At 33.2% G+C, this 19,881-nt stretch overlaps 3 protein-coding genes across 4 annotated transcripts in view; 1 reads left to right on the top strand and 2 right to left on the bottom strand.

Annotated features, from left to right (window-relative positions):
- Window positions 1–602, bottom strand: part of LOC109542821 (cytochrome c oxidase assembly protein COX15 homolog) — a 5,479-nt gene extending 4,877 nt beyond the window's left edge. The window contains exon 1 of one of the 2 annotated variants that reach the window (XM_048668611.1): window positions 515–602. The gene's annotated coding sequence lies outside the window, so the exon portion shown is untranslated. Of the gene's footprint in view, window positions 1–222; window positions 443–514 lie in introns of those variants that run through there. The other variant, XM_019912228.2, reaches the window with a different exon arrangement.
- Window positions 1–19,758, top strand: LOC109542825 (the record flags this gene model as incomplete). The annotated part of the gene is given in 22 exon segments (XM_048668288.1): window positions 1–134; window positions 2,121–2,277; window positions 2,350–2,504; window positions 3,492–3,589; window positions 3,647–3,887; window positions 3,936–4,117; window positions 5,162–5,261; window positions 5,316–5,523; window positions 5,575–5,777; window positions 5,835–6,142; window positions 12,832–12,861; window positions 12,946–12,986; window positions 15,512–15,672; window positions 15,746–15,881; window positions 15,971–16,152; window positions 16,973–17,129; window positions 17,198–17,387; window positions 17,445–17,576; window positions 17,632–17,824; window positions 18,344–18,544; window positions 18,722–18,894; window positions 19,611–19,758. Coding segments are annotated over 22 exon segments (3,511 nt in total), but the record flags the coding sequence as incomplete, so codon positions are not given.
- On the bottom strand, window positions 7,828–11,956 carry LOC109542824 (ubiquitin domain-containing protein 1). The gene is made up of 6 exons (XM_019912232.2): window positions 11,716–11,956; window positions 10,408–10,564; window positions 10,223–10,342; window positions 9,966–10,167; window positions 8,074–8,267; window positions 7,828–8,018 (listed from the first exon to the last, which is right to left on the bottom strand). Exons 1-5 carry the CDS (start codon window positions 11,795–11,797, stop codon window positions 8,097–8,099), a joined length of 732 nt encoding a protein of 243 aa, XP_019767791.1. The 5' UTR covers window positions 11,798–11,956; the 3' UTR covers window positions 7,828–8,018; window positions 8,074–8,096.
- Window positions 19,759–19,881: the final 123 nt, after the last annotated feature.

Raw genomic sequence — 19,881 nt, 5'->3', positions numbered from 1 at the left:
AAAAAACGTTGAACTCATTTGCCAAATAGAAATAGTGTGCAGAGGCATACTAGCTAAAGACACCAGACAAGCGGTTCAAGTTCTAACACAGTATGTTTATTATTATGCAAGTCTGCTGGATATCAACGCAAAAGGTATGTTTGAGTTGGCTACGAACTAATCTGAGTGAGTTGTTTTTTGACGTTTCGCATAACCCAATAATTTAGTTGTAATTATACAAACCTCTAAGCTAAACAACACTGAAGCCGATAAATGCACTGTGTTAAACTAACACTCTCAACTCTCACTCAAATTTCAATTAGAATTTATTATTGTTATGAAAACCATTTGAAAATCTTTGCGGTTACGATCTATAGTCTTCTTTCGCAACTTTCATTATCAGATTATGAGTTGCGAATATATGGCTGCGAAAAGCATGTAGATACGAAAGTGGTTGGGTGCTAAATTTAAATAGAAATATTTAAATGCCGGCTAATAAAACTAATTGCTAATTAAAATAGAAATAAAATCATACTTTTAAAGACGAATTCGGTCATTATATGTATAGAGTGATCCATAAATATAGCACGCGACTACACAATACAACTATTTGGGTTTTAATTATAGCCCCAGAACACCGCAGTCACCACCAACACAATAATCACGTGAAGAAAACTTGGTAGGATCGATATTCGTCACGTCATGTTAACGTGATTATCACGGCGCTGTATCATAGTAAAATGACGTCTATAAACGATGTACGCTGATGACAAAAAATTTAAAATGTCACATTTTGTCGGCTTCAAATAATTTTTTAAAGAAAACTGTTTCATACGATTAACATAATAAACTATTACACTGAGAAGTAAATAGTAAAATGTTATTAAATTAAAGAAATAACTACAACATTAAAATAGTAAAAATACTAAATTCATACAAATAGTAAAGAAAACATACATAATTATAAATGATCATTCATCGATGAATAAAAATGTAAAGCGTCCTATTTAAATTTAAGTTTTATTTACATTTTTTAAGATTTAACGTTGCCGAAAGCCTAACAATCGGCAGTTTAGAAATATTATAGAATGTGGGTGATTGTTCTCCTTCAAATTTATATATACAGGGTGTTTCCTGATTGAGTGAGCTGAGCTGATTTTAAGAGAAAAGTTTAATATGAACATGTGATTCCAAGCAAAAATGCTTCCTTTCTGATCTACAGGGTGTTGAAGCTTACAAGTCAGTCTTACGAGTCACATCATTTATAAAGAAAAGCGATATTGGCCCTGTAAAAAAATATTTTAACAGTTTATTTTACGTTTTTTCACACAGTTCTTTTTAAAAGAGATCTCGTACGAGTTATATGCACTACTTTTGTACACCTCTTGTATATCTTAGCTTAGTCAGTTGCAACCTGAGTACTTATGTATTTGCTGATTGTGCTTTTATTGTTTACCTTTGCAGTTGTATGACTTAGCTTTAGGATTCTGTTCGAGACCTTTGTCGTGCTCAGATCTTTGTATCAGTTGCTCTGAATAAATTTGTCTTTTTTTAAAACAGTTTATTACGGTGTTGATTCATAATTTGCGTTAATAAAAGTTATCTGTTACGCTTTTTCCATACCTGCCTCCATTTGATCACAAATTGCGATTTTTCTATTGAAAAATAAATGTATTTATCATTCTAATTGAAATGTTGCAAAATATTTTTGATAAATAATATCTAATAATTTGCCCTTTTATAGGGGAGAGTGGGCCACCATACGACTAAAAAAGTTAAAGATGGTTTTTTCCAAACACTTATGTTAAAGACCAAAAGTATGCAACAATTTTGATTTCCACTTTATTGTCTACTATACGCAAATTACTGCAAATCAAACATTAATTTGGACAGACTAATGATTTTTTATTATTATAAAACAATATTGGCATTTGTGGAAGTTATAAACATTTTCAATATTGATGAAATATTAACAAATACTTTGCCAATAAATATTTTTGTATCAGCCTTTTTTATAAGTTTTTAATTTGATACGATTGAGGAGGAATGGTTCCTGTTATTGAATCACTCTGCATAATCTAATTGTTGTAAAGCTGTGTAATTTTGTTTGATTTTCAATGAAATATATTTCGATTTCTTAGATGTTGTGGTAGGAGTTTTTGAAGACGACCATCCACTATGGATATTAAGTTTATTCCTCGTGCCTGCTTTGTGTTCCGGACACACAGTAGTTTTGCACGTTGCTACCAAGTTTGCAGCTATTGTGGCGTTCATCGCACAGCTTGCAGTAAAGGCTGGGTAAGCAATAAGAAAACATTTACCTCTAATTAAAGTATCTAAATAATTCTATTTGTTTTACATTATCTTTAGAATACCTAAAGAAGCTCTTCTGTTAATACCATCAAACGATGGAGAATTGCAGCATTATTTGAGCCAAAAAGAGGTATCGGTAGTCGCCTTGTTTGTTGATGTGATGGAGGAGAAATATCGGGGAATCAACAGCTCGCACAAGAAAATTTTAATTTGTAAGAACTTTATTAGTTAGTTTTTATCAAAAAATTATAACTTTGAAGTGCAAAAAATCAGGCCAACCCCGAAAAACTTCTACTAAAGTAAACTAATGCAAAAATTAACAAAAGTAAAGAAACTCGGTATGAAGTTGGTCAGGACCCGATTCCGTTGGCACCGACCGCCTTCCTTAACTTCAGACATGAAACTAATTGGATTAAGTTTACTACAGATTATAACGAAATTACGATAATTTTTTTTTGTTGTTTTTTGAGAAGGCAAGCCCGTGGCGCTTGTGTAGTAATACGGGAACGGTTGGATCGCCAACCCAATAACTCCCCGGGCAGTCACCTACTTGGAAAACATTACTCATAAAAAATGTGGCAACCTTTTTTTTCAGGTGTTAAAATTCCAGTTCCGGGACTCGTAACGCTTTAATCTGCCCCTAAGTTAAATGCTAAGCGTGATTCCAAGTGCGGCGCAGTGAAGCGCGATGCGCTATAATTCATTAGCGCCCAGAGCAGCAACAACTCAAAAGCGCAACTCGACTCATCAATACCAACTTTCAATACGGGCTGTTGCAAGTAAAAAGCTGCAATTATCAAACAAAACTCAAACAAAAAACTGTTTTTTCATCCTCCTTGTGTTTAAAACACGAAGAAACTGTTCTACATCGGTATGTTGGCATTTTCGGCAATTTAGAAGGCGTTTTAAACTACGCTATCTTCGAATGGAAATGCGCCCCTGCTTGATACCCAGTGCGCTACGACAATTTCATAACTCGAGCTTCTTTTCGCTTGAAAACTTATTAAAAATGATAACTAAATAATATATTAAAAAGCATATTTTTAGCTGGGACGCACTCGCCACAATGGGGCGGTTTCACGAGTTTTACCTGTTTTTTGAACTTCGTGTGGGTCAGTCTTAAAAATTCTGTCACCAGCTTGATTTAGTAGCTTGTTTTATACCAACGTTTGTTTCAACTCTTTTAATGTATCAAATAGTTTCAGGGCAGAAAACGTCCATGCTTGTATTTGATAATGCGGATTTAGATTCTGCAGTTGAGAATGCCATAAAAGCAACGTGGGATTATCGAGGAATGGTAAATGTGACTAACAACTAATAGATAAAATTTAATAAAGAAAACATGATATTGTAGCTTCCATGGTCGATAGATTCGGTTATAATACAGGAAAACGTATTTAAAGTATTTACCGAAAAGATGAAAAATAGACTGAAATCTTTTCGAATTGGTGACGGAGATGATAAGCTCGCGGATTTTTCATATCCTAATAATCCCACTGCCGTGGCTGCATTGAAAGCCACTGAAATGGGAATTGAAGTGTTTCGACCAGAAAATACTTCTCCCAATAATTTTTGTGCATTGACTCTTATAATAGGTGAGTTAATTTTTATATTGTATTCCGATTGAACAATCTTGTGTCAAGGTTCTAGAATAAGCACAAACCACGTTTTAACTCCGTCGGAAAAAAACAGCACCTTGACGCTACTGCCCTTTAGATCAGTAGATGAAGCAGTTAATTTAGCTAATAACAGTAGACAAGGCATGGGTATTTCAGTTTGGTCTGAAAATGTTGGATTAGTTAATGAAGTCGCCAGGAAACTCAAGGTATTTTTTTTTGTTTCAAATATAGCTTGCGTGCGCTCAAGACATGACTTTTGTAACAGGTTTCTGTCGATTAAAGTAAAGTTTAAAATTAAATATAAATAAAAATATCATTTATGGAGGAAATTTTTTTGCGGCTTAAGTGGACAAATAATTTTGGGAATAGGAAAAATTAATTGTCCGGTTAAGCAACGAAAAAATAACTTATTTGACACTAAAAATCTTCATTTATAATTAGTGAATCTTATTCTGTCGCATCATTGTTCGATCTCGATTTCTAAGCGCAAACCTGCCTTACGTTGTTGTAATTGCACCGCGACGCAATTTGCGTGCAGTTTTTTTTATCATTTATTATATATTTACTATTAAAATGGCTTTTTGGTAATAAAAAATAAACGTAACTGATAGTGACTTTTTTGCTATAGTTTGATTTTTCTGACTCACATTTCTCGAAGAATATAAAAAGTTTTCAATACGTAAATGTATAATAATCTTATTATAAAATTCAAGCAGCAAGACGAAAAAACTGACAAAATGCATGCAAGTTATTCTAACGAAAATATTAATGATAAATTATAATATGTAATTATAATAAACATGGAATAAACCAAGAATCAGCAAGGACACTTTATTATTGATTGGTTCAGGGAGAAATGTACCGTTAATTTACAATATTTCTTAATATATTGCCGATCTTATATTATGTCTGCTGTTATAACTTATTATTTTTATTTTGTAAATTAATTTAACTGCTAGTTAATCAATTCGCAAAGATGCTGTCGGACTATAAAAGAACATTTTATAGCAAAACATAATTTTAAAGAGATGTTTAAATAAATTCTACATTTCCGAATATTAATTTAATTGATAGCATTTTTTTATTATTCTTACTAATTTTTTACAACTATTGAAAAACTGATTGTATAGTGGACAAGCCATCAGACATTTTAAGTGCTACATCAAGAAAATAAACCTTTACTTAACTTTCATTCTTCAAAGTTAAATAAGGGTTTATTTTCTTATTTACTTATTAAATGTATTTTAAAGGTGAGCAATGTCTGGATTAATGGGCATGGTCTTTTCTCTCCCGATGTGCCACTAACCCCGATTAAAGATAGTGGCGTAGGATACTTTGGAGGAAGACAAGGTAAATCATTATTATTTTTAAAGTAATTTTGGTTCACAACAATTTGTCTTTCAGGTCAAAACGAATATAATTCACTAAATGTGGCTGATTCATCTGTACCAGTAGAATTGCCAAACTCGTTTAAAACTGTCGATTCCATAAAAAATGCAATATCTAGTGGTAAAAATGCTAGTGCTGCATGGAGCAAATACTCCAATTTGGATAAGGTTAAACAGTTTCTGGTCCTGGCCGATTATCTTGAGACGAACAAAAAGAAATTGATGTAACATCAGATGTCGGATAATTTTCCTTTTTTCAAGTCAACACATTTTAGTAAAAAAGTACCCGAAAAGTGGCTCGCCAGTTTCAAAGCCAATTTGGACGTAGTATTAACTGAATCACATGAACCTGGAAATGCAACTGTAGGCGGATATGGTGTGACCACATTAAAATCTCCTAAAGGAACCATAGTGATTGAAATGCGAAACCCAATTGACTCCCATAATATAAAGTTACTGCTAGCAAGCTTATATGAAGGTAAGACATTGTGACCGTGATTCAATAATTATAAAATGTTAATTTGAATTTGTTTAGGCAACGCCACTATTGTGCTTAATGAGACATCGGAAACTCAAGACTTTTACTCAGAGTTGTCTAAAAAATTGCCAGCTGGAATTCTCACAGTACTTTCGTATAGCATAGAAGCAGTAAGAACAGCTTCAAAGCACAAAGAACTAAACGTGTATTTTTCACAGCAAAATATTGTGTTTGGAGCACTTCCTTTAAGCGAGTCTAAGCGTTTTGCGTTGGTACGGAACGACTTGGATTGGGAGCAAGCTTTTAACTACGTTAGGACATTTAAAAATGTCTGGGTTAATATTGGACAGTCAAGCCAATATAAATAACGTTTACAGCAATGACTGTAAAAAATCTTTTTAGGTACTCCGTATTTTTGAAAATATTTATAAGGAATAAAATTGCTACTATTAAACGTAATCAAGGTACAGAGACGCTCATTACAGTTAACTTCCTTATTGCCCTAAAACAGCATTGATATACTCACACAATTGATTGCGAAAGCAGATAAACTTTTATGTGTGCTTTAGCAACAAAACCTATTTTCTTGAGTAATACTACATTCAAATGAGTATTTAAAAAAAGTTCCGGGAAGGATTAGATTATTATTAGAAGTGTTGCGACGCATGAGCGCTCATGACCCGTCACTGTAAAACGGCCTATATGTGAAAATTAATTTTAAATAATTCCCTTTTATTTACTACACAATAACTTTTATTTTAACTCACAAGAAACACTCGTCCATTCAATTTCAGCAGATTTAAACAAAAAAGTAGAAAATAATTTAAAAAAACAAGGATTAACTAATTATATCAACACTTTGTGGATCGAAGCATAAGCATTATAGAAATCTCTACATGAACTTCTATAGAATTTTGCTAAGGATTAATTTTTTCCCACCTATTCATCCGAATACTAAAAGCAGTTATTTACACTTACACTTTTTTATTATACAAACATCAGTCTTCGCCATACACATACATAAATACATTTTTGAAAAAAACGTGAAAAAATATTGTCAGCTTCAGTTAAACCACATAGATGGTGCATAAATGGACATCAAGGGGTGCCTTTACCAAAAATAAACCTTGTACTGACGAGTTCTATGTGAGGTTTTAATACCTTATTAAAGCATCACAAAATCTCGATTCAAATAAACGATGAAAAGTATACTCTTAATTGAAATGTATTAGTGATCTATCAATAAAGAAAATAATTGGAAACTCGGCACACGCAGCTTATAAATATACATTACGACCGAATATTGCGCACACAAAGTTTGAGGGGTGACCTAACCAATTTTAATATTGAGGTAGGTAAATTCTTAACAATTTATATCATTTATATTAGGTAGTATTGCAACTTTTGGGGATAATGATTACATTTTGTTAGGATAATTTGAAAGAGAGGAGAGTTTATTCGATACTTAATTGATCTTGATGAGAAAGGCAGTACCTACACTCATAGTTCTTTGTACACACTTTTTTGTAGTAATTAACACCTGTTTTACTGCCCACTGCGATGATAGAATCTTTTATTGACTGATTGCTTACACGTACAGGTTTTTGGGCTGTACAAAAGGAACGTTTTGTCTAAGTCTAGGTGCTTGTGACATAGCCAAAAGCCAGACATATTGTTCAAAATATACCATTGGATTCCGATTGAAGATTTTATCGTTTTAGATAAACAGCTAGATTTCATTTATCATATAATGTAAACAATTAGCAGATTAACCAAACAATTCATCTCAATCTAAGCGACACCGTATCTTAGTGCAATTGTAATGCAAAATGTAGTATGATAAGTGTTTGCAGTGACTCTTTCCGATTATATATGTTAAATTTATATTAGCCTGGAAATTAAACCCGCAAAAAAAACAAGTCTCAATTTGTTTTCTTTCTAAGATCAATTAAGTGACCCTAAAGAAGGCCAACTGATTTAAAAATTTAATTTGGTTACGTCCAAATCTTGCTGAGTTGAAATAAGTAACAACCACTTTGAACACATAATATCAAGTGTTAACCAAACTATATATTCATTATAAATACTTTAATATAGCAATCTCTCATTTAGCATCTATTATTATCTAGCGGTTTGATATGGTCCTTAGTATTTTGGGACTCTGCAGCTATTCATCACAACCTCCAATTTATTGGTCAGTCCCTTTTGTATGTATTGTTTTTTGAAATAATTTAAAACTAGCTGCAAATAAAAAAGAAAACTGTACCCACAGTGTCGGAAAGAAATGTACACTTACCGTATGTACACTGGCTCAGTCGATCATAAGGGCTTCTTACTGGGTGTAGGTGAGTTGCTTAGATTCTCCAAGTTAACTATCACTTGTACGATATAACCAGGGGGAATCTTGGCCTCCTCTACATGCAATTTATCTCCTAGAAGTTTTCCACCGTAAAACCACCGCTGTCGGGACGATTCTATACCTTCTTGACTCTGAAAATACATTGTTGAAAATTGATTAAAAACATTTTTCATTTCGAAGACTTTGTCGTAATAAATGACCATTCGATGGTCTAAAACTATAAAACCGCTGAACGGTCTAAACGAACGATTGAGACATCGTGTTTACATAAAATTAGAATATTTTGGTCACAACAACAACCAGTCATTGTTTCAATAAGTAAATGTTCATTTCGATTTAAAAATTAGTTATCATAATATAAGTCTGATGGGTTTAATAAGTAAAACTGTTAAAGCTTTCATTCTAATTGTTTTTTTTTCTCTCAGTTTAGGTTTTCCAAAATTGTGGTTCATCAAAGTAGGTAACTCCATATTTGAATTTCTATAACTCGACCCAAACGATAAATATCTAATTTTCCTGCCACGTTTTGCAACGAAATTTCCAGCCCATAACATGAAAAAGGTATCAATAAATTGTTTGCGTTTATCATCAATTATTAAAAAGGCAGTCGATGGCATATAAACTACCTGTTTGGTGGCCAAACACGACACATATAAATCAATAATTCAAAGCACTCATGTCCACTCACCTTTGAACAACGCATTCATTTAGTTTGATTCAACATTTTATTGTCTGGCATTATTTGTTATTATCATTGCTTGAAATACATTCGAACATTATATGAGTGCATATTCAAATATAATATTTCATAGACAAAAATTAATTCAAGAATAACCAGGTCAATAATTATTAAAAACTAGTCCGTTGATTGTAAATATATTCAAAAAATAGAAACCACAAATGCTTCTCAAGCTAAAATAATGTTCTTAAAACATCTAAATTTTATGCAGGAGTTAGGGATCGTTTACGTGTACCACATCTTAATAAGCAATTTGATATTGAAATTCGTACTTTGTAAAAAAATTCAAAAGTGTTACTTAATATGTGTGTTTTAATATTATTTCTCATTGATAACAAATAACAAATTATTAAGCAATAATAGAATACTTATTTTTCAACGTCCCTGGATACCGCGCTATCGCTTGTTCTTATCAGTTAATTACGGGATATGAAATTGAATATTATATAGAAAGGTGTATTTATAGATATTTCTTTTATATCGGTGACATTTTCACTTAACTGCCTGGAAGCAAATATTAGATAATGCAGTATGAATCCCAATTAAGTTTCAAATATTTCATACTAAGTAATAGGTATTAACTGATGGAAATGTGAAGATTAAGTGTAAAATTGCTGCTTAAAACTAGACACAATTTTAGATATTTCAAAAAGTTCTGAAAATGTTTCGACTCGACTCGAATATGATTTGTACGACGCTTTTGACTGCAATTTGGAATAAACAACTTAACAATGTAATGGGTTGACTTCAGTATCCAATTATCTACTAATTGACGAGTAAAGTAATTATGCAATATACTGTTAGGCAACACTAGTTGGTCAAAAGTAGGCGCTAATTTGAACCTTAATCTGAACCTGAATTAATTACGTTTGGTTCAATTTTTCTGGGGCCATACAACCCTTTCTTCGTAACCCGGCCTTTAACTTTTAAGGCGTTACCGGAAACTAAAATATTTAAAACGAAATAGGTATTTCAGTTAAAAAAAGGGCCAGTGGATAAGAAATGTTATCGCTCCAAAAAACTATGAATAATCCGATTAATGAGTCTCAAACTATATAGAACAAGATAGAATGTCTATTAAGGCACTCACCTGCAATTTCTTCTTACAAGCACCGATGCTATCCCTAGAGTACACGGACAGCTTTATATCACTACAATTGTGACTAAGCCGCAATTTTAAAACAGTTTCAGTGCCATCCTCGACAGGTTCGGACTCAATCGCTGGAGAATCACGACCATCCTCTTTCACTATGTTAATAGGGTAGGAAAGGCAGTAAATCGGCACCTGATACCTAAACCAAAAATATATAATTACAAATTTACTTTTAACTACACTGTGCCTCTAACCTGTGCCCTAATTGATCATAACAGTCTGTAATGTATCCATTCGGTACAAAGACACCAGCCCCATCAAGAATTGCTTGTGCCATTTCGTAATCCCGTTGTTCTGCTGCAACTGCTGCAGCTCTGTAGATTATAAATATTTATTTATTAGCTTATACATCCAGTTTAGTTTAATTGCTAAGCCTTGCCTTAGAGCGTCCCAAATTTCTTTTCGACCCTCAAAAGCGGGGGCGGTGTCCCAAAATTCATCTCTTTTTGATCGGAGTTGCCCTTCTGTAAGAGGCACATCCGATTTCCATCTGATAATCTCGTGCGCTAAGCGATACGTTTTATTGTGCTGATTACCTGAAAGAAAGTATTAATTGTCGTCATATTGGCTCCAATAATAGTTTTATTTATTGGCTTAAGTTTCACATTTTGTTCATGTTTCAAAGATGTTTTTCAGGTTGAAACACAAAAAGTGCAACTCGAATCAGTAGTCGTTTCAAAACTGTTAAGGGTACTAACATAAATAAAATATCTCTGTAAAGCAATGCAAGTCCGAATTAATCAGAAATAATACAATAATCAGAAATTTATGTTCCAGGTTTTACATTTCTCTGTATCTATTAGTAGTCTGTATAAATTTAAATTTAAGCGAGAGCTGAAGTTTTGGCGTCTTAATTTTGTCGGTAATAAATTTCGATCAGTTTCATTCATAGTTCATAAAAATTGCTGGTAAATGAGAATTAAAAAAATCAATTTGTTTTAGTGCTCCAAAATCCAGATTTTTTTTATAACTAAAGCAATTTACCTCCACTTCGCTTTTATAAAGTAAAACATTCTATTTCACTTTTTCACTTAAATGATCATATAAAATTACTGAATTACACAAAATTGAGAATGATTCAAATAATCCCATGTTAGAATAAAAGATTTTCAGTCTTATTTGAAGGCAATGCTAGAAATGTCAGTAACAAGCATTTTACCACAGTTACAGCTCCATAATTTGTTAATTAATCATTTGAATGATAATTAATCAATAGGTTTTGTAAGTACCTATGTGTATGTAAGTGCAATTTACCCTTAATCGCAGCCGACTGTTGTGTCTAAATATGCAGTAGATTCTAGTAGGCTGGAAATGTTTAACTGATTTGAACTTTATAGTTGTCTATTGAATCGAACATATTAAACGATATATAAAAGAGAACGCAGAATATGTATACCAATTACAAGTAGGACTTCCACCTTTACTTTTCTTAAACAAGTATAGATATTACATAGCACAAATGCAATACTGTTTTGAAGGAATGCCATCCATGTTATACAACTTCTGCATCTGGGAGTTTCATTTAGCTTTCAATCTGTAGCCAATGCATTTGTAAAACATTTCCTGTGCTTTCGGTCAGTTCTAACAATTAACTAACTGTGATCAGTCGAAGTATTTGATCATGGCACACACTTTCAATAACAACAATACATTTTTGCTTTGGAACTGTGAATTGCGGTGAACTAACCTGATGCAGGCCTTGTAACTGTTCCACTACTATTTCCCACAGCCCCACTGTGACTTCGAGAAATTCCTATGCAGCCACCCATAATGTAGGGGCTACTTTACGGAACATTGTAAGGGGCATCAACTGGAAAACGAGTTCGAAATAGCAAAAACTTCCCATTTTTCACCCATCACAATAAAGAGTTTAAGTTGAAATGAACGAAATGAACTTTCTGTGACATGAGTGACAGGAACAATTTAGGAATTTTGACATTAGTATGCCGTCTGACGATATAGAATAATATTTGCGAGAAGCGCAAACAAATCTTGTTCATGTAATTTTATACCATCCGTGTGTTACTGAGGCCTGAAATGCCAAAACTTTGCAAATTAGTTAGCTTCGTATAAAAAATTAGAGAAATAATATAACGAGCAACACGAATTAGCTATGTTTTATATTAAATCATAGAGACTGAATTCGTAGGCCATATAATTGTAATGTAAAAAGCAGACCCTCTTTGGTTACCTCCGACTAATGAAAAAATGTATTTTTTGCGTATATATAAAATGTTATTAATATCAAATCACTGGTTAAATTCGCACCATTAGTGTGACGCGAGCATCCGGCGTTGTTGGGGTAGGTCAGGTTTTTTAATCAAAACATTGTACTTTTACATATGCATTTTTTTATTTTCCGGTTTTGTGTGCCTCCAACGTGTTTGATCTACGTGTAAAGACAATTTATTTGTATGGTATATGTTTTGTACTATCTCAAATCGTTTAGGCAGTATATTTAGCGTAGCTTCTCGGCAACATATCGATTTAACTTTATCATTTTGAGGTTAAAGTTTAGCAATTCCATCGCAATAGAGTAATAATCGCAAGATTCAAAGTAAAAATTAAGGCTCAGTGTTTTTCCTAAAACCGGGGATTTTTAACAGTTGGAAGGTGGCGAATTTGGGTAATTTTCTGACCTTGATAAGGCGCGTTCTGAACTTTGGAGGTGTTCATAGAGAGGTGTTATAACCTCAAATCAAATACTCGTCAAAACAATATTTCTTCATTAATTTATCCGGTTACATTTAAATTTCCATTGAATTCCTTACATTTACAAATATACTATTTATTTCTGGTACAGCTAGAGAACCATGGCGTTGATACCTATGAGGTAAGATATTTCTATATGTATATATTTAATAAATATCTGCGGCCTATTTTGTTAGTGGGCATAATACAAACTGTTATGTTCTAGGTTGATTATCGGGTTTTAAGTACATTGCATTTAACACTTAAGTATGACTTTACTCTGAGACTATGACTACACATCTTTACTGTCAATTGCCTAATTGGCAGTTACATTTATGGACCGTCGCGGAGGTCAAGCAATGAGCGCCGCAATAGAGCGCCGCTGCATATATATATGCAGCCGGTAACTTACAACTCGCGTGAATGAGAATGTTGGAAGTTTTTTCCTTCAGTTAGACTGCCAGAAAGATTTCAGTGGGGACAATATGTAGATAAAGTGTACTAAGGGCTTTCATTATTAATTCTTTTATTCAGTTGAGTTATGTCAGTTGCTCAAGAGCTTATATATAAAGTAATTATACTTTCCTTACTTAACGATGTTTTATAAACAATATCCAATGAAATATAAAAAATCCTGTGGCGAAAAACCCACAATTATATTGATAACGGTTCAATTTGTTTTGTCAGCGCTTCGGTAAAATTACATTTTCCTAAATGTAATTACTAGCAAAAGTGAGCAAAGTTAATTTGAATGTTTTCCTCATTCTTCAACCTTATCACAACAAACTGTTCAATTCACACATGTGCAGCCACACAATGACACAACACAATTCAGTTAGCCGTACATAAAATTGTTTTCGTTGAATATCAATTTTGACTGAAAGTTATAGTTTACTTGATTATACAGAAGTGATTAGCCATAGCAAAAATAAGTCACATCAGACATATACAGGGTGGCCATTTTCTGAATCTTTGTATGGGTAACTTCTACATTTTTAAAGATAGAGAATTCGTTAAACAGGCAAAATTGGGCAGAATTCGATTGCCTATTCATTACCGTTTTCAACATTTAGGTACCCGACTTGGTTCCTGAAATATCCTGAAAAGACAAGAAATCAACACTTTTTTAGTTATCACTTATTACGTAAATTGCTTAACTTAGAAAAAAGCTAAAACTGCTCTTAGTTCAACTTTTTGCGTTGAATCCAATAAACTAGCACTCGTTATCATAGTCAACTTGATTTACGAGATAAAAATAAACTTATTGTTTTTTAAATGGTAACCATAGTTGGCTGTGGGCCTTTTAAAATCCTTATTTTTTTCTGAATTTAACGATATAATTGTTTGTATGTTTTTGTCCTTTCGTTGCCGTAAAACTTCAAAAGAAGATAAAAAAAATGTGTAGTAGGCTATGGAAACAAGAACTATAGTATCACACAAAGCACAAAACAATAATGAATCGTTTAAATTAAATGTTCAAATTGACTTCCGTTTACGTCCAAGCATTTTTGGCATCTTCACATTCAAGTGTGAGTTGTGATTATAAAAGAATGGACCAATAATTTTATCACTAAAAAAGCCTCACCAGACATTCACAAAAAAAACATGGATCTCGCCAATTTTCAATTAGATGATGAATAGCCCAGTAAACATGATTGTGTCTGTTAATTATTTCATTTTTGTTTTGTGCTTTGTGTGATAATATAGTTCTTGTTTCCATAGCCTACTACACATTTTTTATCTTCTTTTGAAGTTTTACGCCAACAAATGGAGAAAAACATTATATCGTTAAATTCAGAAAAAATAAGGATTTTAAAAGGCCCACAGCCAACTATGATTACCATTTAAAAAAACATAAGTTTATTTTTTATCTCGTAAATCAAGTTGACTATGACGAGTGCTAGTTTATTGAATTCAACGAAAAAGTTCTACCAAAGACAATTTTAACTTTTTTTCTAATTTAAACAGTTTACTAATTATATGATAATTAAAAAGTGTTGATTTCTTGCCTTTTCAGGATATTTCAGTAACCAACTCGGGTACCTACATTTTGAAAACGGTAATGAATAGGCAATCGAACTCTGCCCAATATTGCCCATTTAACGGATTCTCTATCTTTAAAAATGTAGAAGTTACCCATACAAAGATTCAGAAAATGGCCACCCTGTATATATGACATCTAGATCAACTTTTTAAAATAGAAACTTCCCTTTTGGCAATTTTATTTAGTTCTCTACAAAAATTGATCATTTTTTATGTAGAATACCCTATCTTTAACGGTTTTCTGGAAATTGGCACCAAGTCAAGCCAAGCTTTCGAGGTCGCCTGATCTCCCACCCTTCGATTACTTCTTATGGGATTATTTAAAATCCAAGGTTTGTGTAAATCGACCGCAAAAGATCGATCTTAAAAACAAAAATTAGGCAGAAAATTTGGAATATTGACAGAAAGATACTCAATAATGTTTATAAGATGAGTTTATACATCGGCTTAGGTATTGTCAAGAAACCAATGGATGGCAATTTGAGCACCTAATTTAACTCTTTTAGACTTAATTTTAATTAGTTTATCAATTTGAGTGGCAATTTTCAACGACTTTCAGACGCCAATTTCCGGAAAAGCGTCAAAGATAAAATACCTGATTTATTAACTGTGATGTTGGCAAATTTAAAACCGTACGATTGGGGCAATTTTTATGAAAAACATAGCTACCGATTATCGCTTAAAATGACCTAAATTCCATTTCTACCCAATTTCATTGTCCTGCGATAATCTCATTATTTATTTTCTAGAGCTTTTCGTATGATGTTAAACAGACAATGTAGGATAAAATATTTCAGAACACTGAATTACTCCAATTCGAACAATGAGCAGGGAAATGAAAAAAATGCCTTTAATAGTTCACATCTCTTAGTAAGCGCTTTAATTTCGAGTGTTGGATATTACTTTTTCGGTAAGTTTTTTCTTAAAATTTTATGATTTATTTACCACAATCAAAAGCATTGCGCCATTGATGTATTTTACAGTAACTGGAAAGAAAAGATTTGCAGTTGCCGAGGAAGCTAAGACGCACGTAAAAAACGACATTCGTACAGTTGCTGGACAGTTTCGACCAGATTTACCATCGTATTCTATGAAGGAGGTATCTAAACATGGCACCAAGTATGTAAAGTGATACAGTTTGGAATTTGTTCTAAGTTTTGTCCTTAACTTAGACGGTCCTTAAATAATTGATTCACTTATTCATTCAGGGAAAATCAAGTATGGGTTGTATATCGGGAAGGGGTTTATGATATCACGGATTTCATCGAACAACATCCCGGAGGAGAGCAAATAATGATTGCTGCGGGCAGTAGTGTGGAACCTTTTTGGGTACTATATGGAATACATGTGAATGACCATGTCTTCGAAGTCCTCGAAACTCTACGAATAGGTATTGAAATATGCTACGTACTTGCTATCTACAACCCGTATCACGTTCATTTTGTACAACGTTTACAACGTGTAAGCTGTATGGTCTGAGCAAGATAGAACCTTAGGATATCGGCTTTTCTTGACGGTCTTGAGTTTGAAGAGGGCGTCATGCGTTACAATATTTCTTCCTTCTTGTATTTAACTTCTGTCTGCTGCTTACTACCCTAAAGATTTGTGCGGTATTCCCATTGCCTAATTTATCATGGATGCTCTACGCTTTCAGTTAGAATGTTGCGGTTTATTGCACAATAAATAAAATCAAATAATAAGACTATTTTTCGAAACTTTCGGTTGGTTGACTCGAAATTCTAGGGGAAGCAATGCTTTTCTTGCTTCCATGGACCGCACGCCCCTATGATTCTGTATTTGTTTGCAGAATATGCGGTTAAACTTATACAAGCTATTTACGGGTAAATCTAACAAATAAAACAATCAACTCAAATATTTGAGTGGGATTAATTTGTTAGATTTGAGCATTTCTAGATATTGATTTCTAGTATAGATTGTACTTTATGGCGCTCCACAATTCAGTTCAAGATCCAACTAACGCAAACTAATTTTTAATGAGTGAACAGCAGAGCGTTATCTCTCAAATCAGACGCATTATTTTAAGTAATTTTATTTTATTAACAATATGTTCATCACATTCTCAGTAGCTTTGCTAGGAATTGCTGTTAGCGTTGCCAACAATTTTCAATCTCTTTAAATTAATTTATCCATAAGGGTTATTAACTAATTGCGTGTCTTATTATTATTATCTTGTAATTAAATATTTTTAGGCAACTTATCAAAATCAGATATAGTCAATGTGGCTGATGTGGGAGATCCTTACGCAAAAGATCCGATTCGTCATTCAGCTTTAAAACCTGCCAACATGAAACCATTCAACGCCGAAATATCTCCCGCCTTGTTATGTGAAAGTTTTATAACTCCAAAGTGCGTATGGCTTGCAACTCTGCAAATAGTGTGAATAGTCCATTCGTTGACGAAACAATGGATTTTAGCGAACTATTTTATGTAAGAAATCACCTACCTGTACCGGAAATAGACCCCCACTCGTATGAGTTAGAGCTAGAAGTGGAAGGAATTGATAGAACGGCAGTTTTTTCATTGGACGATTTGAAAAAGTTTCCAAAAGCCACTATTACTGCCACATTGATGTGTGCTGGTAATCGAAGAGCCGAAATGAAAAAAGTTTAGTTGCCAACATTCCAAACGACTTACCTAGTTGATCATTAAGATACATTTTAGGTAAAAACAGTAAAAGGTTTAGATTGGGGACCATGCGCAATTGGCAACGCAACTTGGAGCGGCGTTAGACTACGAGATTTACTCAAACAGGTTGGGGTTACTGAAGATGAAGAGATATTGAAACACGTTCATGTAAATGCATAAAAAATCCTTAAAATGTACGGTAAACGACAGGAATCGTTTTCAGTTTGAAGGTCTAGACTTAGATGTAACGGCCACGCAGTATGCAGCTTCAATTCCCATTTGGAAAGCGGTGGACAGGCGAGGCGACGTGATCTTAGCTTACGAGATGAATGGAGTTCCAATACCACCTGATCATGGGTACCCCATTAGGGTTGTTGTACCCGGCGTAGCAGGAGCGAGAAATGTGAAATGGCTTGGTAAGTTATGACCTATTAATGATAGCACTCTTTATGTCTTCTGAAATAAAATTTCGCCATTTCTGCCTTTTCGTGTAGGTGCATGTGCATGATAGGTTGAAGTTATATAAGAAAACAAAAATTTTATTTAATTTGCAGCCTTATTATTATTTCGAAGCATCCTAGTAGAGTTATTGCGAAAGGAAGGCGGGATTGTGTGTTCTTGTAAGATGTAGGAGATGCTGTATGTTGTGTCAGTTGTTATTCCATTTTATTTGTATTTGGAGCAGTCGTATTCCGGTTATATTTTTTTAATATGTACTCGAATCACACAATTTGTATAACATACAGGGTGAATCAGCAAAGCGACACCTCTTAGATCTTACAGCAAAAAACGTTAAAATAAAGATGCTACTTTGCGTTTACCTTCCATTTTTAATTTAAAATAAATCAAATTTTAGAAGATTTGCGACTAAGGGCGAAACGTATTTATTTTTTGCTTTATTATACACATTCTTTTGTCATTTTAATTTTTTTTAGGAAAGATTGTAGTATCAGAAAAAGAAAGTACCTCTCATTGGCAACAAAACGATTACAAAGGATTTTCGCCATCGATAGATTACGATAATGTCGATTTCAGCAAAGCTCCATCTATTCAAGAATTACCTGTTATCTCTGCAATCTGTAAGCCATTAGAAGGAGAAGTTGTTAAAGTGGAAAATGGATACATCAATCTTAAAGGTACTGATATATGAATTGCATAGTGACCTAAGATATAAAGTATTTGTGACATAAGTGAAAGTTAGCAACTAAAACAGTTTGATGCCAATGAAACATAGCTTTGAATTGTGCCTCAACAATATATTAATAAGTTTTGAAAATAAGAAGTAATACACTGGATTATTCTTTTTATTTAAGGATACGCTTGGTCAGGTGGAGGCCAACAAATAATTCGAGTTGACTTGACCTTAGACGAAGGAAAAACTTGGCACATAGCAAGCTTAGATGCTCAAGATACAGCTTTGCCACCCCAACACTGGGCTTGGACTCTTTGGTCGGCTAAACTGCCTGTTGCTCCGGAATTCAAAGAGGTAATTAAGTTCAACTTAGTATTCATATGATCAGGAGCTTGCTTCAAATCCAAATTATGATATTCAAGCTGCTTCAAAAGTGTCAGACTTCTGTTAGAAGTAAAATCTCAACTCATATTTTCAACTGCAATCTAGATCTGGCCCAAAATTAATAAAATTTGGACCCCAAAATGCACTTGTGGAGATTTATAGTGTTGAAATATAATTTAAAAATTGCAAAATTCTAGTTTCTAGAAACCCATGAAGATAATAGTATCATTGGTTAAGAAAAAAGACGCACAATTTATATAAGAAAGTAAATACTTATTAAGTTTAACACAATTAAGGATTTCTGTATTTCCATCGACAAAGTGTTTTCTTAAGGTTGGACAGAAGTAAAAGACTGGTTTTGAATGTCCAGGCAACCTCACTCTCTGTGTTTATCTATGGTTGCTTGAGCTTTTGATATTTAAGAAGCAACAGTTACTTACCATAGATAAAGACAAATACTTACGTAATGTTAATGAGACGTAATATCTGGAAAAAATTAGTTGCAGACCTTATGATCTAGATTTTGCAAATATCTCAGTTTTTGATAAGAATATTTTTTTTAAAGTACTCCGTAAACAGCGGAAAAGGCATGACGCCAATTTTCAATCATCCTGTATTGATCGCCTCAATAATTATTATTGCATTATTAAAAAATTGAATTTATTTAACAGGACAATGTGTTTTAGGTTGAAATTTGGTGCAAAGCAGTCGATTCCTGCTACAATACTCAACCAGAGAGATTCGAAAACATTTGGAACTTCCGGGGAGTTCTGAGTAATGCATATCATCGAGTGAAAATTAAGTTAAACCAATAAATACTCATTATTCTTATTATCTTTTGACTGTTCGATAGAGCCTCGTTTTCCAATACTCCTTAGAATCTCCCGAAACGATCGTTACATCTTTATTACTATATTTGTAATGGATTCTAATAATTTTTTACTAGAACACTAGAAA

This window comes from Dendroctonus ponderosae, unplaced genomic scaffold, assembly GCF_020466585.1.
Source record: "Dendroctonus ponderosae isolate FM_Combo_2020 unplaced genomic scaffold, Dpon_F_20191213v2 Dpon_F_20191213_7, whole genome shotgun sequence".
Classification (NCBI taxonomy): Eukaryota; Metazoa; Arthropoda; class Insecta; order Coleoptera; family Curculionidae; genus Dendroctonus; species Dendroctonus ponderosae.
Note: the sequence above shows the minus strand (reverse complement) of the source record. Positions and strands in the feature narration are given on the sequence as shown.